This window comes from Scleropages formosus, chromosome 2 (assembly GCF_900964775.1).
Source record: "Scleropages formosus chromosome 2, fSclFor1.1, whole genome shotgun sequence".
NCBI classification, from domain to species: Eukaryota; Metazoa; Chordata; class Actinopteri; order Osteoglossiformes; family Osteoglossidae; genus Scleropages; species Scleropages formosus.
In genome coordinates this window covers 34,097,346-34,121,897 of record NC_041807.1, presented here as the reverse complement: position 1 = coordinate 34,121,897, position 24,552 = coordinate 34,097,346, and the positions used below count along the sequence as shown (strand labels likewise).

Below are 24,552 nucleotides of genomic sequence, written 5' to 3'. Positions count from 1 at the left end.
TGAGCTTCTGATCTAGCAAGGTCTTCCCCTCCCTTTTATACAGCTCTTCTTCGCTCATAACTGACCTACCGTCCAATCGCTCACTACGAGCATTCACAGAGATGTTGACCAAAAAAAAAAAAACCCACCCTGACCCAGTCAGTCTTGTGACAGAGTGGTCCCAAGCCATGAGACCTCTGACCCCAGGGATGAGATGTAGGCAGAAAACAGAGCAAATAAGGAGAGCATGTGTTCTCCAAGGTAGATTCGCGTCATTGACTGACTCCATATGCAAAATGGGTTAGTTTACACTGTCAAAACTTTATGCTGAGAGTAACTAAATGTGCTTACTGAAAACAACCATCAGAAAAGGAAAAAATGCTTAAATGTAACCAGAGGTCCACCTCCTTAGATTTTAAAATTAATAACAACAATATGTATGATTAAAATATACATTTATTGATATAAAGCTCATAATAACCGTATTGACTTTCTCATGTCATACTGTATTTGCTTGTGATGTACATTAATTTTGGTCTTTTCATAACAGTATAAAAAACATGTGCAATACATAATGCTATTTATATTTATATTTATAACTATTTATCACATATCTCTTACTCACACTCCCTTGCATTTGTATCTAGTGACTATTTTTGTATATTGGGTACTTTATATTTTTAAATATTTTTTATCCCTTGCTCACATACTCTATCTTCTCACCTGTCTTGTCACTGTCATTCTGTATGTGCTGTGGTAGTTCCTGTCACCAAGACAAATTCCTTGTATGTGCGAACATACTTGGCAATAAAGCTTGTTCTGATTCTGATTCTGAACATGTAAAACATTGCGATATTTATTGTTAGTCCACTTTTTTAGGTGTAACAAAAGCTAAATTGCTGTTTTTGTAAAAAATAACTTTGCTTTGCAATTGCAGTTTGTGTGAGTAATCCTAATTAAACACAAATTTAACTTGAATTTTAATTAAGTATTGTACCTTTTTCTGAATGCAATGTTTCCCGATAAATGTTTAACTGTAAACTGTAATGGAACATAATGAGGTGAAAAAGAACAGATTGGTAATTTATAACACGTACATTGCAAAGGACACAAAATAAGTGATGTCACCTGAGTTCACTGCTTGCTTTGGGTTTTTCAGCATCAAGCACTGTCATCCATGGTGATCTGACCAGATTAGGCCCCAGTCTCCATCCAGGTAGTGCTACCTTGAACCCACAGCTCACCTCCCCTGACCCTCACCATCTAGATGCCCTCTATGCAGCAGCCTCCATAACAACTTTTATAGCCTTCCTCCTCTGGCTACCTGTAAGACCCAACACGCTGTAAGCTCTGCTCAGGGACCTTCCTGCAATGTCTCTCCAGCCGACCCCAATGGGCACACTCATTGGCCTCCAGCCTTTTGAGCAGCACTGCTCAACCATCTCCTATTTTCTTTCTCTCATTAGCTTCCTCCATGTGCTCTTCCCATGGACTGATGAGCTCCAACAAAAGAACCTGTCTAGAACCTTCAGATAGGAGCTCAATGTCTGATGTCAATGCCAATGTGAGACAATAAAATCAGATTTGTTCTAACCAAGCATTTCACAAGTTTTACTTCTAATATGCTCACTGAACATTCATTTTACCCGAGACTGCTCATTATATTCTACAGGGTTAAAGCTGCATAAATCATTTTATAATCGCTCTTTTCTTTGCGGGGCTGAATGTGTATAATGCAACTGCACTTCAATGATGCAGAGAGCCCAGTCAAAGTTACACCTGTCCTTGAGAATGGGCTTCATTGCTTGAATTCTTGAAGGTTCTGTGGAGGTTAGTGCAACGTGCCGGAGAAACAGCAGGCTGGTGGACCATCTCTGTACTGTGAGTCAGAAAACATTCCCACACCACCTACTAGGGTCAGCCCAGATGTCAGACTTGTGTACTGCACCAGCTATCCAGTCGATGAAAATATACAAAGGTCCTGACCATGGACAACCTAGGACTACCACACTTGGGGCAGCTCCAAGTGGGCAGGCATTCAAGGTAACTGTTTTCCACAAGAGGGATGCTGTAGTGACACTGATATTCTAAGCAGTGAAGATGTAACTTTTTCAGACTTTTAGGGATATTGCGACATATCACAAAGAACACCAACTTAAACTGATTTTAAAATGTTGACTTCTCTTTATGCTACATGCTGTACAATGGGCCACAAATGCATACTTCAAAAAGCCACATGAAAAGGAAAGGATGCTTAGAAAGAACGGGGTGAACATACGCTGTCAAACAGGAAGCTTTATCACAGAAATCTGGAAATGACATAACTGTGCTAAAACAGTAATATTTCTGCTGAATCTTCAAACTGAGAAAAAGGAACACAAGCTTTGCATTGCCCCTACACTTACTTTTTTCTCTTATTTTTTTCAATACTTTCAGGGCAAGTGAATCTGATCTCATAGAATTTTATTTTTTCTGTAAAGCAATTCTGTGAAATCTATCTATCTCATTTCTCATCATCAAAATTACACAATAGTACCATGTGCCTAGTTATGAAGGCTGGAAGCTTTCTGAAATATGGCCATCTCAATCTGACCTTCCATTTTTTATTGTGCTGGGTCATAGGTTTAAGAAGACATTTTTTGACAGGACCATGTGCAACAGAGAGGAAACATCTGTGACCTCTGGTTTGGAACACAGTCCTGCCGGGTTGTTTCCCACACAGCCGAGAGAAGGCCGTGCGTCACTGCCAATACTCTGGTAGCCACAGCTCAAACCATGGAGCAGGCTGGCATGAGAAAGGTCTTCTCTCCTGGAGTTTTGAGAAATCCTCTCCCCCACCTTCTCGTCAAAGCTCCCTGACCAAAAAAAATTAAGTCACTGTGACTGAGAAAGTGTCTATAGAGCAAATCTGTTTCAAATTTAGGCAGTACAGTGGCACAGCAAGTAGTGCTGCTGTCTCACAGTGCCTGGGAGGTGTGAGAGGACATGGGTTCAGTCCCCACTGAGTCTGTGTGGAGTTTGTATGTTCTCCCCATGTCTGTGTGGGTTTCCTCCCACAGTCCAAAGAGATGCTGTTGAGGTTCACCCATAGTGTGTGAGTGACAGAGAGAGTGTGTGTGTTCCACTGATGTATGGATGAGTGACCCAATGTAAGTGGTGTATCTTGCAGTGTAAGTCACCACGGTGAATAAGGTGTGTGGGCTGATGATGCTACACAGAGTTTGTTGGAAGTTGCTTTGGGGAAAAAAGTGTCTGCTGAATAAAAAAATTTAAATATTCACTGTAAATATCTCACAACATTGTAAAAATAATTCTAGAATTAGAACAGACCTATAAAATGATCAAAAATTTAAAAAACCTACCTGCAGAGGTGGAAAGAGAAGTTAAATACCGAAGTACTGTTACTTTCAGAAAACAGTTATTCAAATAAAAGTGTTCATCCAAAAATGTACTTGAGTGAAAGTAAAAATGAATCAGGTCAAAAAACTACAAGTATCAAATCACTTTGATTGAAGTTATGCTTTTTAATGCTCTGAACCTCCAGCAATGTCAACAGCTTAAACAGATATTTTGGAATTGTACTGGAATCTGTTATTTCTCTAAAATTAGATACTGTCATTCAGACTTATGAGTTAAATAAAAAAAGAAATAAAAGACTATCTACTAGCTCACCAGCTGGTTAGTTACATTCTATGAAGTTGGTTTAGTCAGTCGGTCTAGTTGATTTGTTTGTCATCTTGTTAGGCAAAGGTTCATAAAACATAAAGGACACAAAAATTATACAGCAGCACGCATTGGGCTGAAAAAGTAATACAGCTACTTTACTGAAGCTGTCTACAGGTTAGTTAAATGAAACTCCACCACTTATGTTGACCATGAAGTTCTGACTAGAAAGTAGCAAAACTTATCTAGCTAATGAACACATATGTGAAGTGTAGGGGGATGTGTAGCCAGTACATCCTATAGGCTTAATATAAATTCAGTATACTGTTCTCATTAAGGTTGGAATGCAACTGTAGCCAGTATACCCTTTACATTCACAGTACATGTACATTTATTCATTTAGCAGACGCTTTCTCCAAAGCAGCATACATCTCATAGAAGATACAATGTGTACATTACATTAGCAGGAAGAGAGACTTAGATGTAGATGCGTGATTTTAAGTACAGTTAGTTTCTTTCCCCCATATGAACTAATGTTCATCACATGAGTAGCTGCATAAAACTTTATCCAAATTTCCATGATTCCTAGTAATATTTTTTTTGAGATATACCGTATATAAGCATTTACATTACATTACAGGAGTAGCTGTGTAAAGGTTAATTTGGACATGATCTTAAAGTTATAGTGCTTGAATATTTATACCTTACATGAACTTAAGAGATGATGGGTGAAGTGAGTCCAGAAGAGGTGAGTTTTTAGACCCTTTTTTTTAAAATGTGGACAGAGATTCAGCAGTTCTGAGTGGGAGGGGTAGATTGTTCCACCACAGCGGAGCCAGAAATTATTGTTGAGGATGTGCCGTCAGTATAGCTAGGATAACCCACACAGAGCCAGAATGCTCTTTCCAGTGGGGGGTAGTAGAGTCCCCAGAATAAGGTTGAACAGAAATGAGAAAAAACTACTTGGCTTTACTATAAAACGAGGAAAATGCATTCACAGTACTAGAAAGATATATTCATGATTTAATTACAGTAAATGCTTGGCAAAAACCAAATACAGCATTTCAGAGTAAGATCATTTACACAACAGTCAAGCATGGTGGAGGCAGGGTAATGTGTGGGGGTGTTTGGCTGCAACAGGATCTGGACATCTTGCCGTCATTGAACTGGTTACTGCGGTAAGTCACTTTGAATGGAAGTGTCAATTAAATGACAAATTAAAACTACAACTGTTTGTTCTTTCATGGACAGCCTAAATTTGAAGTCATAGACTTTCACCATAAATTGAGCTGCTTAACAAATCCCCTTGGCCTATTAATGTTGAGAAACGTTGTGACGGATATCTGACAATGGCCAATGAAATTCACAGGAGGAGTCTGCTGACAGTAAAGAGGTGCTACTACTAGGTTGTAGTAAAGTAAAAAATTTGAAACATTTCTTTCTTTACAGTTGTATCCAAGTAGAAGTAAAAAGTATTATTGCCAAAAATTACTTAAGTACAATTTCTCCAGAAATGTACTGAAGTACCAGTAAAGTAAATGTAACTGTATACTATACACCTCTGGGTGTCTGTAATTTCTTCAAAGTGGAAGTGATATTAAAAAATAAAATAAGCATAACAGTTTTTTTCTAAATTCATGTATGTATGTATGAGTTTTTAGATCCCATTTTTCAATTGTGATAAGAATGAAAAGAAATCAGAGGAAAACCCTTCATTTGTCCCCTTCCCAATTCAGATATTTTCTCTTTCTCTTTTCTCTTCCTGAATGCTGTACTCACAAAACCCCAAGGCACAGTTGTACCTGAGTAAAAACGTAACGGTCTGAAAAGCAGATATTGATCTGTTTCCAGTGAAGAGGTGGTGAACCAATTAAATTTTCACCCAATTCTTGGTCCTAGATGACACCCTCTTGCATGAAGGTTTGTGGTCCAGCTAAGATTTCAGTTAAGATGTTTTCCTACAGATGTTAATCATGGTTTAAATGACAGCATTAAATTTACATTAACCTGAAGGGCTAAAGGTTGCAAAGCTATTAATCCTCTTAAAAGCACTGAAATGTTCTTAAAATCCTCCTCGCCTTGACAAGTAGGTCTTATTTTGACAATTACAGAAGAAGCTTTCGGAAATCATTAAAAGTAAAACTGAACATTCTTTTCTCATATAAAAACTGAATAAATTATGTACTCTGTCAAAGTCTCTGAATGAAGTCGTACACATATGCTCAATTTGTATTTTATGCCAGAAATAAACTTTATATCATTTATAGAACTTAATTGATAATAAGTCCTCAGCTGGTACTTCCACTCACTTTTTAACACTGGTGTTAAACACTGGTGTTTTGCAGAGAGATACTAACTTACTATAAGGTAATGTACAGAAGCTGACCTAATCAGTGCCTTCTGCCTTGACTGATCGCAGTGATCAGTGATGATCAATGACACTGAAAAGTGAAAAGGGGTCAGAGGAAGACATTCAAAAGGGAATCTTTTTTTGTGGCAGGTGTACTGGGATGTTAGAGAGCTTGGCGAGGAGTTGACAGAAGAAGGATTGGAATTAGTTCATGATACATGTATTTACAATAAATGAAGACAAATGAAAGAGCCTTTTGGGAAAAGCCCATAGCTCAAACTGTGACAATCATTTGAATGATGTATGGACTGAATCCTTCAGGTAATCCAGGGTTCAAGTGTGAGATGAACAGTTACCTAAACAATACGGGAACGTTTAAAATGACCATTGAAGCAACTAATATTGAATAACCATACACATATTGGTTTGGAAAACTAGATATTTCAGCAAGTCTCTGTTCCTCTGCTGGTATGATTACGGACAAGCAAATGATTTTATTAATCAAGAGCTCTTAAATGCATTTTAAATACCGTCACTTTTCTCTGTTGTATTACAAATCTCTGCTCGAAAGAGGAAAAAGTTAACCAAACCAATGTACATTCATTTACATTTATTTACTTAGCAGACGCTTTTCTCCAAAGCAACTTTTAATGAACTCTGTGTAGTGTTATCATCCCACACACCTTATTCACCAAGGTGACTTACACTGCTAGATACACTACTTACACTGGGTCACTCATCTATACATCAGTGGAACACACACACACACACACACACACACACACACACACACACATACACACACACACACACACACACACACACACTCTGGGGGAACCTGAACAGCATGTCTTTGGACTGTGGGAGGAAACCAGAGCACCTGGAGGAAACCCACACAAACATGGGGAGAACATGCAAACTCCACACAGACTGAAGCGGGGATCGAATCCATGTCCTCTCGCACCACCCATTCATAGGCAGAATTTGTACTACCACAATCCTTGTTTAGTAAGGCTTTTGTGACTTTACAGAAAGTTTGTCCACTTGCCAAAGTAATATACGTCACCGTATGTGAAATGGTACTGTATATCAGCAGAAACATTTTAAGAAGTACTGTTTCACATTAGTCCTCACACTAGTTATGCACTTGTAACTCTTGGTCTCCACCATGAGGCAGCATCTGCCATAGCAGTTAAGAAATTATACAGTACTGTAGTGCTTTACGCCAAGGAGGTTACCCTGAATTATTGCAGTAATAAAAACCTGGGTCAAATGCAATGGCTTTAAATAAAGGAATCGGTTAAGGAAAGTTGTGCTGTTCCAAAATCGCCTAACTTGCTGTATTAATTAAGATGAAGGTATTTGACTTAAATGATTTATTTACCATTCATATAAACACCTAGTTTGTTCTTACAGAACTACACACACAAACACGTTGTCCGAAACCACTCGTCCCAAGCGGGGTCGCAGCGAGCCGGAGCCTAACCCGGCGACGCAGGGTGCGAGGGAACACACCCCAGGTGAGGTGCCGGTCCACCGCAGGGCACAAAAAGCAGGACTTGAACCCCAGACTTGCCAGAGAGCAAGACCCGGCCAAACCCGCTGCGCCGCGACGTCACCGCACCCCCTTTACGGAACTAATTCAAGGTAAATATATCGTTCATGGAAAATACATCAGAATGTGGGCTTCAAACCTATGTGCTTCAATTGCACGAGTACCGCTCCAACCACGGTGCCACCCACTTCAAATGCCTACAAACGTATACAAAGGTCACAGCTCACACTAGTTTACACTGTAGTACCGCACTGTACTATCACACTGCCCTCACATTTCCTGAACGATAAGGCTCTCAACCAAGAACTCCCGTGGTCAGTTCCTGGTAAAGTATTTCTAATAACGCTCCCACACACACATTTTCTGAACCGCTTGTCCCAGACGGGGTCACGGGGAACCGGAGCCTACCCGGCAACACAGGGCGTAGGGCCGGAGGGGGAGGGGACACACCCAGGACGGGACACCAGTCCGCCGCAAGGCACCCCAAGCGGGACTCGAACCCCAGACCCACCGGAAAGCAGGACCGTGGTCCAACCCACTGTGCCACCACACCCCCCCATGCTCCCACACCACATAAAAACAAAATCATTAGAAACATCTGCTATTTTAGGCTGTCAGATTACAGGAATGGCCTTTAAGCATAGGGCTGCAACAATAACTTGCAAGCATTTAAGATACTCAACGCAAATACAAACCAGAAGCCTCGCGACTCCACATTTTTCAGCGTAAAGGAAGAACGGGAACGGCTCCGAGAGAAAAGGCTTCCGTGGTTAATATACAGAAGAGCGAGAAGTGCTCAGTGTGGTCGTAGCACGGAAGAACTGTTATAACAGAAGAGAGCGACTCGAGACAAGACCGTCCTCACATTTTGATATTAAATATGATTTTACAAAATTCTGATTATTGCTAGTTTCGTTGCATTTAGACGGCTTCCTAACATTCGGCCGATGCTACGTTACAACAACATGGGTTTGTACCATTAACACTTAAGCTGTAGATGGTATTTCTGAGAGAAAATTCACCGCCCATTCAAATGTAGAGAAGTACTTCCCAGGGTCACAAACCGCATGCGAAAGGCAGACAGGAAGCGAGCCCCTGGGAGAAGCTGTATGGGGGGGCTGCTTATTCTGAGAGTAACATTTCATATCAGAATGAGAATAGCAGGACTCCCAGGGTCAGTACAGCGCCTGCGAGTGTGTGTTCCCACATTATATGAGTGTAAGACGCAGGCACTGGTGCGGCAGCGTTTGCAGTCTCCCAGGAAGAGACAGCCACAAATCATAGTAAAGCTGGTGTATTTTAAGAGTAAGCAGGAATGTTAAAAAGCTGACCAAATGTACTGATTCTTTAGCACAGCACAGCTGAGGACTTCAGCACAATTATTCGGAGGAGGCAAAGAAGTCCCCCCCCACCCACCCACAGAAGTTCTTTTAAAAATTAACACTGTGCTTCTAAGACACAGCGAAGCCAGTTAATCAATAGAGCACCTTTACAGCAAGGTTAGACAATTATCCCGCACATCCCATTTCGGCAAAAATATTCTCACACCTGTTCGCCGCATGAGCGGAACAGCAGATCCTACAGAACTCTAAAAAACATGTGTGATGGTAGACAACATTAAAGGATGGATTCACCATATACAGTAATTGCGTAACACTTTCAAAAAGTAAAAACTGAAAGCTTGGCGTACCAAATATGTTCCACTGATCGACAGCACATCAAAAAAGACCGATTAACAGTGTAAAAACAGTTAAGTCTTTTCAGTATTAACATAATATATCTGAATTAAAAAAAATATTGTAGTTATGATCATGGCAGTACAGACAGAACATCTTTTTCCTGATCTACAAGGGACACAGTCAGGCTTCAACTGAAAGGGCATCGGAAAGCAAACGCTGAAGTTGGTCGATCATGGTAACAGAATTGGTTTATATTCAGTCTCCTGTGGGCCTTTTAAAAAGCAGACATGAGTGATCACATAAAAATATACTTCATTAACATAGTTCCCTGACCTATAGACTGATCACCTGGTTTGAACGGCGAGTCCGTTAATAATTTCAGATTATTAAAACGGCCGTGCATCAAACATTAAAGCTTTTATATCGCATCATAGTCATTATCCTATTTTCTGTTCCTGCTTAATGTATCTTTTCACTCTCAAAAGTCAGGTCAAGAGTGAGGAAATTTTTCAGTTTATAAAGTCAAAAACCAAGGAGGAGGATCAGCTTTATGCATTCATGTCAAGTGATGATTTTCTGTGAAAAAATTGCTGTCGTGTGCCGTGGCTGTTCCTCTCAACCGGTGGGCTTCTTGCTGGCTGTGTTCGCCTTCAGCCTCCTCTTCAGCAGCAGCGGATTGGATGAGTCCTCGATCGTTTTGATCTTAACTTGATCGTAGTCAACTCTCATCGTCGCCAAGGCGCTGGTCATCTCCTCCTGAGCAAAAGTGCATGCAGAGAAGTTCACGCTCGGACGTTAACGCAACATGGGACCACCGTGGTCCTCTCAGCTCTCAGACTTGGCCGCTCACCTTGACATCCTCCCAGGTGTCCTTTTCCTCCTTCAGCACTCGGCTGGTGTGGAGAGGGGTCTGAGGGACAATCATGGACTGCTGAAGGAAGAAATGAGAAAGAAAGCTGCATAACAGCAGAGAACAACCACCTACTTCAGGTGTCATCACCTGTCTGGAGTTATGGAATTCAGGGTAAGTTGATTAATTTATAATAATTCTTGTCAGATTATTTTATTCTGAACAACTCCTGGAGGGTTTAATCTTCCGTACTGGAGGGAAACGCTTGCAAGTTAGCGCAAATGAAGAGAACCAAGTCATCATACCATAAGACGTACATTACAGCGCTTTCCCACTTGATAACGAAAACACAAATAATACATTTGACTCAAGTTATCATCATGCTCCTGGGTCATACAGTATAAAACATGTACAGTTATTGGCTTACATTGATCCAAGGATGGTTCATGAACTCTGTGATTGTCATCCTCTGTGTTGGATCGGTTCGTAACAGGTGTCGGATGAGCCTCCTTGCTGAGAAAACAGAGTGAGAGATGTTAGTGTCACGTTTGCAATATCTCCCCGAGCAGGTTTGTGACAGTCTTCCTGAGAACTGCCGGCCATTCATCGTCGTCATTCCATCTGCGTCAAACCCTGTCTCGCTAAAAAATGAGCAATGGCGTTTGGATTTTTTGTTCTTATGTGACTCAGCTGAGGGGGGGTGCGGTGGCGCAGCGGGTTTGGCCTGTGCCTGCTCTCTGGTGGGTCTGGGGTTCGAGTCCCGCTCGGGATGCCTTGCAACGGACCCATGTCCCGTCCTGGGTGTGTTCCCTCCCCTCCCCTTCCTGCCCTGCGCCACGTGCTGCTGGGTTACGCTCCGGCTGGCCACGACCCCATTCGGGACAAGTGGTTTCAGTCAATGTGTGTGTGTGTGTGTGTGTGTGTGTGTGTGTGAGTGAGTGACTCAGCTGACTATTTTCCTAAATGAAATGCACCTGTTTAAACAAGTGGTTTAAGCATTTCATCAAAACACCTGGTATCAGGTAGCATCCTCTAAGGCATCATGGCATCTCTTTATCCAAGTTACCTTCCTCCGAGACATCTGACCATTCTGATCTGGGAAACTCATACTGCCCCATGCGGATTCGCTTCTTCATTCCAGGAGAAATGGCCAGACCATGGTTGGAGTAGAAAGGAGGATACCCACACAGTCTAGGTAAAAGCAGCATAAGAACTACAGTTAGACAGGAAAGATTGTGTTATACCAGGACCACTGACACGTAACTGATGCATGCCTTCCATGTAACACTTACACACCATTTTTATGCAACTGCAACAATGTGTAAAGTGATTCAAGGTTTTGCAAAATTCTCACTCACAGGATATACATGATGACACCCAAGGACCACATGTCACATGACTTGTCATACTTTTCCGGACCAAGGACTTCTGGAGCTGAGGAAAGAAGTGATCGCAGTTTAGCAGATTAATCTGGAGGCCAACATTTCAAAAGAAAAATAAAATAATAAGACTGTTTGGCAGAATGTATTGCAATATTTGTTTCCTTACCCACATAGTAGGGAGTGTAGCATGGTGTGGCCAGCGAGTTGTGCAGCGTGGTCTCTTTAGCGAACCCAAAGTCCGTCAGTTTGAGGATCGCGTTCGGCTTTTTGGAAGTATATAACAGGTTCTCTGGCTAAAACGCAGATGAGAGGGTTTTACCATCCAGAGGAGCGGACAAGCAGTGGCTTCATTCATGCATGAGCAAAAAAGTTAAATTGACACAGGGCACTATAGACCTAACGCAATTGGTCATTCGCTTTGTTGGCTGCATCACCTGCCATCATAAAAAAACAAATTAAGGTCTTCGTAAAAATATAACAAGGCTTCTCCTTTAAGAACAGGCACGTTATAAACTAAATGAGGTATTTCAACACCTCATAATTTATACGTAGGCTTGAATTACCAGCTCATAAAGAGCTAGTGTTACAAAGACTAGTTAAAAATTAAATTTCTGAAGCTTATCAAAACAAAAAGGGGATTTACAACGCTTCAGGTTTACCTTGACATCCCTGTGCGCAATGTTATTGGCATGCAAGAACTGGATGGCCTCTCCTATGCTCTTCATGATGCATGAGGCTTCTGGAAAAGAGAAGAGAGAGATCTCTCTGTGTCCTGCAGGACTGATCAAGGAGCTGGTGTTCCATCGCTCTCTACTTGATCTGCTATAGGAAGCAGAGAGCATCTTATGACGAGAAAGGTAATGCTGTATACCTCGCTCAGTGAACGCCTGGTCCCCCCGGTCCTGAATGCGACTGAACAACTCTCCACCTTCCATGCTACATAGACAGACACACAATGACCCAGAAGAGTAGAAGAGTGATTTAAACAGGATGAAACTCTTCCATCATAAAAAAAAAAAAAAATAAAAATCATTTCTAGTTGAGCTCTGTCATCACTTAAAAATAAATTACTTTAAAAACCAGGGAAGGATATGAACAAAATGTTCTTCTCAAAGCTATAAATTGGGACTGTGGTCTCCATAGACAGGGAGCTGTACGCTGTGGTTAGCAGTGTGTATGTGTGTGAGACGAAGGGGGGTGCGCACCACTCCATGATGATAAGCAGACACCTCCTGTTCTGGTAGAGGTTCTCATAGATGTCCACAATGTGCACGATGTTGCTGCAGGCAGAGGCACGCCAGTGTAGCTCCACCTCGCGCCGCGCCTTTGGGCAATCCTGCAGCATCTGGGGGGACGGAGTGGAGACTCTTACAGACACAACATCGGTGCCAGAGGACTCTGGCTCCAAAATGCCAACAGATTGTATTAGTTTCTATCCAACATAAAAATTTCCCTACACCACATTAGAACTGTATGTTCTTAAAATTAATTTTTAGATTTCATAGCTTTTTCCCCTGAAGATCATGAGGAACATTTTCGGTATTGTCAAAAGAAGCAAAAAAAGAAAACTTTATGACTTTTGAGAACTGATTATTAATGCTCTGGCACTGACAACATAAGCATGGCCACAATATTAAGAAAGGAAAGAGGAAACTGACCGGCAGGGAATGGTAAATATCAGCCAAAATGATGCATGTAAATAAATAGTCAATTTTTTGTCACTGGCAACAAGCGTCCGTTTACGGCACTGGGCAAACACAGCTCCTGATAAAGCACATCCACGTGCTACCAAATCTCCACACCCAACCACATTTGCCGCGAGATAAAGAAACGGGCACCCTCAGCACATGTTGGCAGGATTTCTCTGGAATAGCGATAATGAACACATCATAAAGAGAAAGAACAGCTTTCCAAAAGCAGGAAAAAAATAATTGGTTGGTTCGCATATAAGAGGGCTATTCTGTTTTGGTCTTGCAGGGTCCAACACGTTATGGAGCCCTACTTATACACCAAAGTGCTCAAAACAGATGTTCATTAAAGGCAACTTGAATCAGGTGGTTCACATTCTGGCTGGAACAAAACCACCCGAACTCAGCCCTCCAGGAGCATTGTTGAAAGGACCTAGTTTACGAGCTCTTCTGATGACTGGCACGAGAAGCTACAATTACTCTGCCCAGAGTTCTGTGAACACCAGATCCCATTATACACTCACATTAAGGCAGTCCTGCTGATTCACTTAGCAACAGCAAGGCACTCTTGACCGAACCAAAAAAGCTATTCGCTTTGCCCATTCGGAGCCACTAATATTACACCACTTGAGAATAACTGCCTTGTACTTCAATGAACACCACTTCAATTAGCAAGTTACTTCACACATAAAAGCATAAAAACTTAATGCCACATTAATGCAGAGTACACCAAGTTTCACATGTTCTCTAGACATACCTGTTAACACAGTCTTAAGACTCGGATATACAATTCCCCTGATCATTAGGAAAAACAATTAATAAAAAGTGCCTTCATTTTTCTCATTTTACCACAATCTGATCAAGTTGGTACTTTATTCCACAGCTCCTGTGAGAATTTTCCATACTTCAAGGATGTGCCAACTTAGCAGCTTCCCCATTGTCACAAAACACTGAAAACCCCCCACACCAACAAACCTGTAATCACCAGTCAATATCCAGTTACCGCTCTCTACTGCTCTCCTTCTCGACTCCGAACCTGACAGCTAAAGCATATCCAGTGAAGGGCTGAGCAGAGTGATCAAGGTAGGTTACGACTAGGCTTCTTATTCAAACCAAAGGGAATAACACTAAATTTTTATTAGCCAAAAAACTATTTTTGTGTTTACAAGTATTCAGTCTTCCACATAAACAACTTAAGCATACCTTACTGAATGTGACTCCAGAGCTGCCATACAGATGCACCCTTTTGAACCCCAGGGTTACAAGTGGAAGACAGAATATTCTGGAGGGACTCCACTTATGTGGTCACCAAGAGTCGACCTTGACTCGAAGACGCTCGACATCGCAAGCACTGGCTTGAAATTTACCAGCAACTTGATTCTTCTGTAATGGGTTACAGTCCTACCGTTTTACTGGACTCTTGCTCAGTCTTTAAAGCAGCGAAGTACATCTCACAGTAAGGAAATTCAGGGATATATAAAAGGTACCCTGCATAAGGATCCAGGGAAGAGGAAAGTACTGTGAAATTGGCTAGTGCGATGAGGTGCAACAGCTTCAACAAGAGGCGATATGGTGTCAGTTGCTGGCTCATGCTCAAAATAAACTAATGAGAGAGAGAAACTAACGCAACAGACAGCTCAAGACTGTGCAGTCCAATCAGACAGGGAGAGGAAGGAATGTGGCTCATTGTCCCTGCAGGCAGCTACTCTGCCTCAGAACTGTTTTGCTCCAAAACTGACGAGAACCACAACCCTTCCCCATGACGAAGGTGCTCAACACCCACTTCCCCGACACCTCTCACTGCATGACATCTGGCCGCTGGAGCAAACCAGATTGCTAAGTGGAAGCAAACAGAATCGGCCCCACCCTTTCCTAGTCCAGCCTTGAGTCACACACACCCACATGGGTGGATATTATACTGAGCAGGCACTTAATCAGTCCAATAGTTTCAAGCGAAAAGACAAAAATGCGCTTACAGAAACTTGTATTGAAATTATACTGACTGTATGTTTCATTTGTACAGTGGCATAACACTCAGACAGAAGCGTTTTTAAATCTAGATTAAGAGTTTATTGCTGTAAGTGTGGGGAGAATAAAGCAAAATAAAATGTTCTTGAAAAGCACCTTCATATGGCTCAGTCTAAAGAAAAAACTGTGATATGAAGAAGGTCAATATTAGACTAGAAAAAAATTCCCTTTGGACCTTTCTCATCATATTTGGATGAGAAAATTTGGTACATTACAGCAATCTCTCAACTGTAACAAGAACAAACTGGCTTGGTGTATTTTTGGAGTATCCAAAAAAGTTAGAACTTCCAACTTCCACAGCTGCTCCATTTCTCTCGGCATAAGTTTTCATAAGATTGTGAGAAGGAAAAAACCGTACTGATCTCCTTCACATACAAACATTTTTAATTATATTTCTCGTTAATTATATATATATATATATACATATATATATATGAATTAGGTGGTAAAGAAGCCTGGTATTCATAAAAAGCACCGCACAAATTTAAATGTTTTTCGCGCAACACCAACGCAACAAGCTTAAGCCAGACCCACCCAGCCGCCATAATCTCCTCAATTCACAACCGCACGAATGCCCCACGGCAGATCCTTAAATCAGCTACCAGCTGCCCCTCCTGGATAATCCATTCCTTCAGCTGCTACAGCTGCACCAGGGCCTCCAGCACCAAGCGAGAGAGGGCCAGACTTGGTAGCCCTTCACCTTTCAAGAGCCCCTAATAGAGCAGGGTACAAAACTGGGAAGCTAAGGGGGCAACAGTCTGAAAAGGCGGTATAGCCTCAGTACAGGTCAGCGGTCCCCGGTGTACGATGGTTCAACTTACGATTTTTTCGACTTTACGATGGTGAGCTGGCGATAGACATTCAGTAGAAACCGTACTTCGAATCTTGAACTTTGATTTTTTCCTGGGCAAGCGATATGCGGTGTGACACCCTCTCGTGATGCTGGGCAACGGCAGCAATCTCCCATCTCCCAGTCTGCCACGCAGAGGTGTGTATCAGGTGTATTAAATGCATTTTCCACTTATGATATTTTCGATTTATGATGGGTTTCGCAGAACGTAACCCCATCGTAAATCGGGAACCACCTGTGCTCTCATTTTAACATGACTGGTCCATCAATTAAGAGTGGTGCTTCCATTCATTCATTATCAAGTGCCACGTGTCATCCTAATGCTGGGTCACAGTAGTCCAGAGCCTACCCCTGAAGCTGCTGATAAGCATGAGGCAGAGCACACCCTGGATGGGATTTCAATCTCTCACAGAGCAATCACAATTTCTAGTCACCAGTTCCAATAAACACATCTTTAGGCTGCAGGACACACAGACGAACACAGGAAAAAACACAAACTACACACACTGAGCTGGGTTCAAATCCACATCGTGCTGTGAGGCACCAGAGCTACTCGCTCCACCACTGTACCGTCCGCTTATATTACCATTGAAATCAAAAGGAAAAATGGAAAATAAATCAAAAGAAAGCTTCATTTGTCAATTTTTTTGTAACAAAAAGCGCCAAGTCACTTTCACCACCCCACCACACCACACCGCCCTTCCTGGGTCTGGTGGTTTTTGAGCCAGGAGCCTCTTCAATGTGTTAACATGACAATGCCTGCTTGTATTAAAGCCTTCTGTTTACGTGCACTATTAATACAGCAGCGTATGCATGACATCATTCATGTGATTCAGACAAGGGAAACCCTGAGACAAGCAACACCAGAACTTCATGACCATAAACAGACCGCTAACACTTGCTTACATTAACTAAACACAGGGGAGTTTGGTCACAGGAGCTGTGAAAACACATTAAAAAATAAAATCTGTTCAACACTGAAGAGGTAAAGCTGGATCTTCTAAAATAAGATTTAAAAAAAGCAGTTCTTCATGATTGACAAGGGTTCGGATCGGTGATATCACGTTTTCTCTCATCAGGACACCACACGCAACTCTTGTGCCACGTTTTTCATTTCCCTCTGTCTTAATATCCTTAGAGAACATCATCTTTTTGACCAGTAATCTCAGAAGTATATTATTGTATTTTGTTTCTAGCATAAAAAGGATACAGTTCAACTACTGTTTTGAGACACATGGAAAAACTTAAAAGCCTTCTGCTCAGGTAACATTGTTATACTGCCATACCACAGAAACATATTAAAAACAATGGCAAAGCCAAATAAGTTCTACATTATATGCATTTCATAGACTTAATTATTCCAGACTATTACTTATACAACAGTAAAACTCTTATATTTCAGTCACGTTAAACAGAGGGTAAATATTGTGCAAGTGTTTGTTCACGTATCTTGGCAACGGTATGTTTGCTGAATTACAATGCAGTAAATTTATTACCGTGTCATTTATAACTATGCAGCTTTTTCTGTCAGTCATAGGTCTTGAGAGATTCATCTAAATTGTATGCTTTTATAAAGGTCACCCATACAGCAAATATTGTTTCATTGCATTTCACTGAGCAGGCCATCACATCAAAGCTGTCGCTTCAGTCATTCTATATACGGCACTCTTCATGGAAGTATGAACGCACTTCTAATATGGAATACTAAAAACATGAATTACTTGCCTGATACTGCATTTGCCAAAGATACCGAAGCAAAATATGAGACGCACTTCATAAACAATATCACTCATAAGGTAAGCACTGGTTTTTGGCCACATAAGGGTGGGTAATAAACACTATACCATATTGGGCCATTTTTCCATTACCTACAAAAATCACAGCTCCACAAAAGCCTGATGGGGAATGCAAAGACTGGGGGAGGGGGAAACCCTCCTTTCTGTGTAAATATTTCAAATAAAAACCTCTTGAGCTGTAACAAAGGGCAGACGTACAGTACATACCATGACTTGGCGATGTCTGCAGTATGAAGAGTGGTGTTTGTGGAGAGAAACTAGTAAAGTCCATCTCAGCAATTCCACTCAGGTGTAACCCAAGCTATGACACATTGGTTGGGACTGATAAATAGGCCATCTGAAATTTTAGCCACTACGGTGTCAGACACCGAAGCCACACCCACATCCACATGCATGTGCTGAAACAATCATGCTCACGGAGCAGCAACGCAGCAGTTACATCTCAACAAAAGGACAAAAAATATGCTGAGGACTAAGAGCCTGATGAAGTAATCACAACAGCAAGTTATTAATCCCATTAGCCAGAAATGACTGCCATATGGCCACCAAGAACCCATGGCAAAACCATTTTGATAATGGCACCAATATGAAGTCCTGCTGAGACCGGGAACAAAGCAGTAGGACCAGAGGCTAAAACTGTTTCTGCTTAGAAAGTGGCATTTTGTGTTATAAGAAAAAGAGAAGCAAAGACTACGTTTTTCCCGTAAACAGCGATTCAGCCAGGAGGCTTGTGTAAGCCACATGATGAAGGGCTTGCAGAGAAGAATTTCGAAAGTCAACAAAAAAGGAAAAAGCGCTGCGGGGAAACGGCCATGAGGTCTGAGGTTCAACGCAGGCCAGGAAAGAAAAATCGATCTGAACTCAACTAACACTTCCCTGTACGTTGTCAGGGTACGCCTGCTAGTGCTTCCAGTACAACACAATAGAGATGTGAAAAGGTGCAAAACAAATCTAAAGCCATCGAACCAGTAATGTCATTCAACTTACATTCATTCACATAGCTGACACTTTTCTGCAAAGCGACTTATGAAGTTAAGGTTACAATTATTAGCTAACACTTATTTACCATTTATACAGCTGGAGAATTTCACTGGAGCAATCTTTTAGGGTAAGGACCTTGCTCAAGGGTACAACAGCCAGAGGTGGGGATTGAACCCGTGATTTTTGGATCTAAAGGCAGTAGCTCTAAGCACTAGAGTACCAGCTTTCCCATTACTTTAATGATTGCTTCATTTGCATTTTCCAAAAAACACTATGAAAAATAAATACATTTTTTAAAAATTAAAAAAAACTTTACCATATATCACAGCCATCTTGGACTGGGCTCTCTATGGTTGACCATATGCTGAATATGAAGTCAATGAAAAGGCATGAAGATGAACTAGCAGGGAAGTATGCATTAGTTCATGCAGCTGGCATACAGCACTACCATGCAAATAATACCACGGGATTATACCAGTCACAAACACCTTACTTCTCCTTTTAGAGAGATGCCCAGAAAGATGCCCATCTGGTAAGGACTCGGCTAAGGTGCATTTGGTTAGGAAGTAAACCCCTCCCACGTTGACCGAAACAGTTTTTCCCGAGCGGGGTCACGGCAAACCGGAGCCAAACTTGGCTACACAGGTCACGAGGCTGGAGGGGGAGGGGACGCACCCAGGACGGGACATCAGTCCATCACAAGGCACCCCAAGCAGGACTGGAACCCCAGACCTACCAGAGAGCAGGACCCAGCCAATCCCGCTGCGCCACCGTGCCCCTGTGAAGTAAAACCAGTCGTTTCAAAAAAAAGAACAGTCCGTTAGCAATATCGCTTACTAGTCTTTTTTTAGCCGGTGAAGGGCAGTTCTCAAAATTGGGTTTCATTTCAGTTTCATTTTCATGTAAGGCGTGGGGTTGAGGAAGGAAGCTGAGTTTTCTTCTGGGTTATCAGGAGATCCGCACAGCACCCTTGACTCGGTCATTGTGCGATCAGCAAACTAGCTAATACTTCTGATTACCATCAGACACATTCAGCAGAATTTTAAGTCGTTTCTGGCCGCTGCTTTTGCCTTAGTTACCTTGCTTTTGTTCTCATACTTGAAAGATATACACCATATAATTGCTCCCATGTACACAGCTGGATATTTTATTGAATTAATTTAAGTGAATCAAGCTGATCAAAGACAGAAGGACAATGTTAGGAAGTTGATCAAAAAAACGCAATTGGGTTACAGGCCCGTGTCCTTAACTGCTATGCTACCTGGTACCCCACCCGTGACACGTGAACACAATTTCAAGACCATTAATGTGTGTGTGTGTGTGTGTGTGTGTGTGTGTGTGTGTTATCACTGTACTGCTGGTAAGTGATGGTACTCTTCATATTTCTGGATGTGTAGTATTCTTTCGCTGTCCGTATTGCCCCTGCTACACCAGCTTATCGTACAGCATTGCTTGAATTACTATTTATGATTGGTATTGTGTTAGTTTGCTTAAATTATTGTAGACTGTCTGTAACCTTAATCCACAGCTCTAGTTCAATTAATATAACAATTAATTTAAAATTTGGACCACGTTTTCTTTTTGCTCAGGCATTTTTAATCCAATGCTGAAGACCTTATTCTTTATATTTCATATCTTTAGACAGTTTTATAAGAGTAACTTCAATAAAACAGCTGGCTCTCCTCAAGGGACCTGGACCAGTCGAGATTTCTAACCAACTTTCTTTTCATATTTCATCCTGCCGTTCATCCAAGTGGGTAGGAAAGTCAGGGATTATGGATATTTGGCCAATTTGGGATGCAGGTTGGGGCAACTCAAGGGGGTGATGAATAAACCATTCACATGACACCTACACAACCATATCATCCACTGCACCATACCGCAGCAATCTCAGAGTATTAAGGTCAAAAAGATAACCAAAACACAGTAGATGTCAAAGATGACGAGTACGAACATAACTCCGAACTTAATAAAGGTCACAGATACTGAAACATGAAGAACATTCTTCACTCTTCCATGACAACTCGAAGTGTCATCTGGAACAACACCAACACTGTCCAGGAGTCTTATTTTGAGTACTGCTCTATTTTCTGACACATCTAACAGCAACAACTGGTAAAAACTGTATATTATAAAGCCTTCACTGCCAAGAGTTTCTTCTTCTTTGCAAGATCTTTAACAGCAACAGGTGATATTTTCTTTATAAACATCGTCACACACTTTGTGCTCAAAGTATCCAACATCAACAGGAATGGAGAACGGTATCAGAAATGGTTTCCGCGGGTCGACTTGCCGTCAATGGATCACACCAGAGTGAAAGTTTGAGAATGATGGTCTGATCAGAACTCATTTTCCAGACATCAACCTTTACAGATGAAGAAAACAAAGGCTGAATAACACCGTAGCAACAGGGACAGAATGCGCACACTTCCTGTACCTTAACACCATATCATTCTAAAACAATGTGTGCAACCACTTGTCCCGAGTGGGGTTGGAGCAAGCTGGAGCCTAGCTGGGGGGCACAGGGCACACCCTGGAGGGGGGGCACCAGTCTACTGCAAAGCATCCCAAGCAGGACTCGAACCCCAGACCAGGCACACAGCAGGCCTTGGCTAAGCCCGCCGCGCCAACTCTTAAACACCACTCAGGTAAATGGCTGCCTTGCAAGATTAGACTATGACAGGTACGGTACGTTTCGTAGAGCATAGTGGAGTGACTGGGATGAGTTGTAACAAGATGAGTGAAGACAATTCTTCAGGAGGGACACAGGCTCCCCTACCAGTGCCAAACAAACAGTGGCCTCTTCAAAAAGTTGCAGTTACAGCCACACCAGAACTTTCACTTTTCAAAAAAAACAAAGGATGGCGGGGGGGAACACTGTCAAACTAAATAAACTGTTAGAACTGCACTGTTACCATGGACTGCAAAAGTGAAACTGTTTTTTTAATCATCATAATACAATTAATAGAATATAACAATTGCCTCGGTTAACAATAACAACAACTGCAGAACTTCTCCTTTCAGAAGAGCCATATTTGCCCCGGGGGGCACGGTGGCACAGCGGGTTTGGTTGGGTCCTGCTTTCTGGTGGGTCTGGGGTTCGAGTCCTGCTTGGGGTGCCTTGTGACAGACTGGCGTGCATCCCCTCCCCCTCCAGCCTTGTGCCCTGTGTTACTGGGTTAGGCTCTGCATTGCTGCGACCTCATACAGGATAAGCAGTTTCAGACAGTGTGTGTATATTTCTAGCCCTGAAGCATCTCCTTAAAGTAAAACTGGTAAGTGACTGTCGAGTGGTTTAAGACAAAAAGAACTTTACAGTTAAAACCATGTACTGTATATGCAGAATACAATGGTTCCAATGAGGTTTTAAACTCATGTGTACAAACCAACTCTATAAATAAGATAGCATGGGTTACACTACACTGCTTGAGGACACAGAATGTAAAAGCAAGTGAAAAAGTTAACTTTTAAAAGGTATTTCAAGGTTCAACTGAAGGATCCTATGGCTTTTGGGAAAAAAATATGCCCCAGGGACAGCTGATGGTGTATTGGCTAGGCGTTACTGCCTTTGGATGCACAGGTTGCAAGTTTAATCCCCACTTCTGGCTGTAGTACCTTTGAACAAGGTACTTACCCTAAATTGCTCCAGTATAATTACCCAGCTGTATAAATGGACAAATAATTGTAAGCTTGTAATAACTGTCACCTTAACAATGTAAGTCACTTTAGAGAAATGTGTCAGCTTAAATTAATAAAAGTATCAAGGCATTTGCTTTTTGTAACTAAGTGCAGTGGACAACAGCAAATGAAAAGTCCAAGTGTAATTAAAGACCACCAAGGACCATGACAGAACACACGCACGCCGATTACTGGCATTTAAATTACATGGCTGTGAGTGAATCCCACTTTTTTAAAGAGGTCATACCCAGGCCTGAAGCGCCACAGCCTGAGATCCACTTTTAAAACCCATTCCTTTAAGAATTAGCTACAGTTATTCACACTGCACTGATTGCTTGTATACTAACATTTGTTTGTTTAGGTCACACTTTTTTCCAAAGCAACTTACAATATCAGTCTACCTATAATTACATACCTAATTATACAGCTTGGTAATTTTACTGGAGCAATTCAGAGTAAGTACCTTGTTTTAAGGTACTACTGGTGGAGGTGAGACTCAAACCTGCAACCTTTGGGTTCAAAGACAGCAGCTCTAACTGCTATGCTACCCATCCAGTTTCCCATCTCGATGTCTCATATTACGAGGAGAACTTTCAGTGCTGCTATGGTAATGTTACTCCAGACCATTAGTTTATGTTTATTTATATTTATTACAAGCCTAAATATCCAAGAGGATCTACAAACTTGTGGCTCACTCTGTATGTGTGAAACGTCACTCGACGGAAGGCCCGCTGACATGTTCCTGCTGCGTCCAACAGGTCTGCTGTTAAAAACAATGTGACCACCACTCATTTTCCCCCACCTAGTAAGAGAACCCTGAATATGTCAAGTGGGCCATGAACACAAGTATGGTCAACATGGAACCTCCTACCAGGAAAGGCCAACAGAAGCACCTAAGACCACCTGGAATCTGCTACTGAACTCTTGACTGTATCCAACTGAACCTTTTGGTTCTGCACTTGAGAGCTTCAGTGACGACCCACCACTCAACGTGTGGAGTGGAACGCTACACAGTGTGACACTTTTCTTACGAGATGCAGCAAAGATCTGGGAAGCTTCTCATCATGTGAGGAGCGCAGCGCAGCGCCCGGGCCCACCTTCAAGGCGTACTTCTGCCCGTTCTTCTTGTGGAAGACCTCCAGAACCTTGCCGTTGATGCCGAGCCCGAGCACCTGGCTCGTGACTTTGTACTCCTCCGTGATCGCGTGCTTCTTCATCTGGAGCGCGGGCCTCACGTGGACGGGCGGCGGCGGCGGCGGCGCCGGCGGCAGCGACAGCGACGACGGCGCGTTGTTCTGTTGCGACAAGCCCGGCGGCTTCTGGTTCTTCTGGTTGGACAGCATCGCCGAGGCTCGCGGGGAGAGCTCGCGCCCGCGCCCTCTTCCTCCTCCTCCTCCTCCTCTCCCGAAAGTCCTCGGCAAGAAAAGTTTGCTTCAACTTTGAGTCGCAGTCCGAGCGTGTCGTCGGCGCTCCACCTCTGCCTGCCCGGGACCGAGAGAACAAGCGAGGGCTTCAGCAGCAGCAGCAGCAGCAGCAGCGTCCGTCCCTCTCCTCCTTCCGAGGAGCCCCGACTCCTGCTCCTGGGCTCCTTATGAGTCACTTCGCCTGCTTAACTTTACTCCTCCGCGTGCTGCCGCTCGGCTCGTCCAACAAGAATGAGAAGCGCGCCGATCGGCGATCGCTGTCTTTTTTGGAGCCGCTCCCACCCACCAACGTCGCGGCGGATGTGTCCCGCAGCAGAAGAACGTCAGAAGGTCTGGTGGAGCCGGGCTGCGCCCTCAAGACGAGTTCCCCTCCTCCTTCTCCTCCTCGTTCTCCTCCTCCCACTTCCAACAGAGCTGTCAAAGTGCGGATGCTCTTCACCGAAGGGGTCGAGGAGACAGTCAGTCCGCGGACGCGGCGGCGCGGTGAACTCGTACAAACTTTGTTGTAACAAAGCTGCGGATGCAACAAGTAAATCATCATGTTACATTGTACAGTAAAGCCGTAGCGCGCGGTCTTCTGCTGCCTGTGTGTCCTGCTGCGCTGGCGATTATTATTATTGCTGTCCATTTAGTTGACACTTTTCCCCAA

At 42.6% G+C, this 24,552-nt stretch overlaps 1 protein-coding gene across 2 annotated transcripts; it reads right to left on the bottom strand.

Annotated features, from left to right (window-relative positions):
- Window positions 1-8,080: 8,080 nt before the first annotated feature.
- LOC108940276 (MAP kinase-activated protein kinase 2-like) lies at window positions 8,081-24,312 on the bottom strand. Of its 2 annotated transcripts, none has more exons than XM_029247991.1 (10): window positions 23,577-24,312; window positions 12,664-12,803; window positions 12,330-12,394; window positions 12,118-12,194; window positions 11,625-11,751; window positions 11,435-11,510; window positions 11,143-11,267; window positions 10,504-10,589; window positions 10,077-10,157; window positions 8,081-9,982 (listed from the first exon to the last, which is right to left on the bottom strand). In XM_029247991.1, exons 1-10 carry the CDS (start codon window positions 23,820-23,822, stop codon window positions 9,842-9,844), a joined length of 1,164 nt encoding a protein of 387 aa, XP_029103824.1. In that variant the 5' UTR covers window positions 23,823-24,312; the 3' UTR covers window positions 8,081-9,841. The 2 variants fall into 2 exon arrangements, with proteins under 2 accessions (XP_029103824.1, XP_018617813.2); XM_018762297.2 differs by having other exon boundaries at window positions 12,118-12,197; window positions 23,577-24,311.
- Window positions 24,313-24,552: the final 240 nt, after the last annotated feature.

Bases quoted from the DNA above. Each gene is read 5' to 3' on its own strand.
- LOC108940276 (XM_018762297.2), bottom strand. From the start codon at position 23,822: ATGCTGTCCAACCAGAAGAACCAGAAGCCGCCGGGCTTGTCGCAACAG. The intron at 12,198-12,329 runs GTATACAGCATT...TCTCTTTTCCAG, and splicing joins CCAGGCGTTCACTGAGCGAG to AAGCCTCATGCATCATGAAG. The intron at 11,752-12,117 runs GTAAACCTGAAG...TCTGCGTTTTAG, and splicing joins TTGCGCACAGGGATGTCAAG to CCAGAGAACCTGTTATATAC.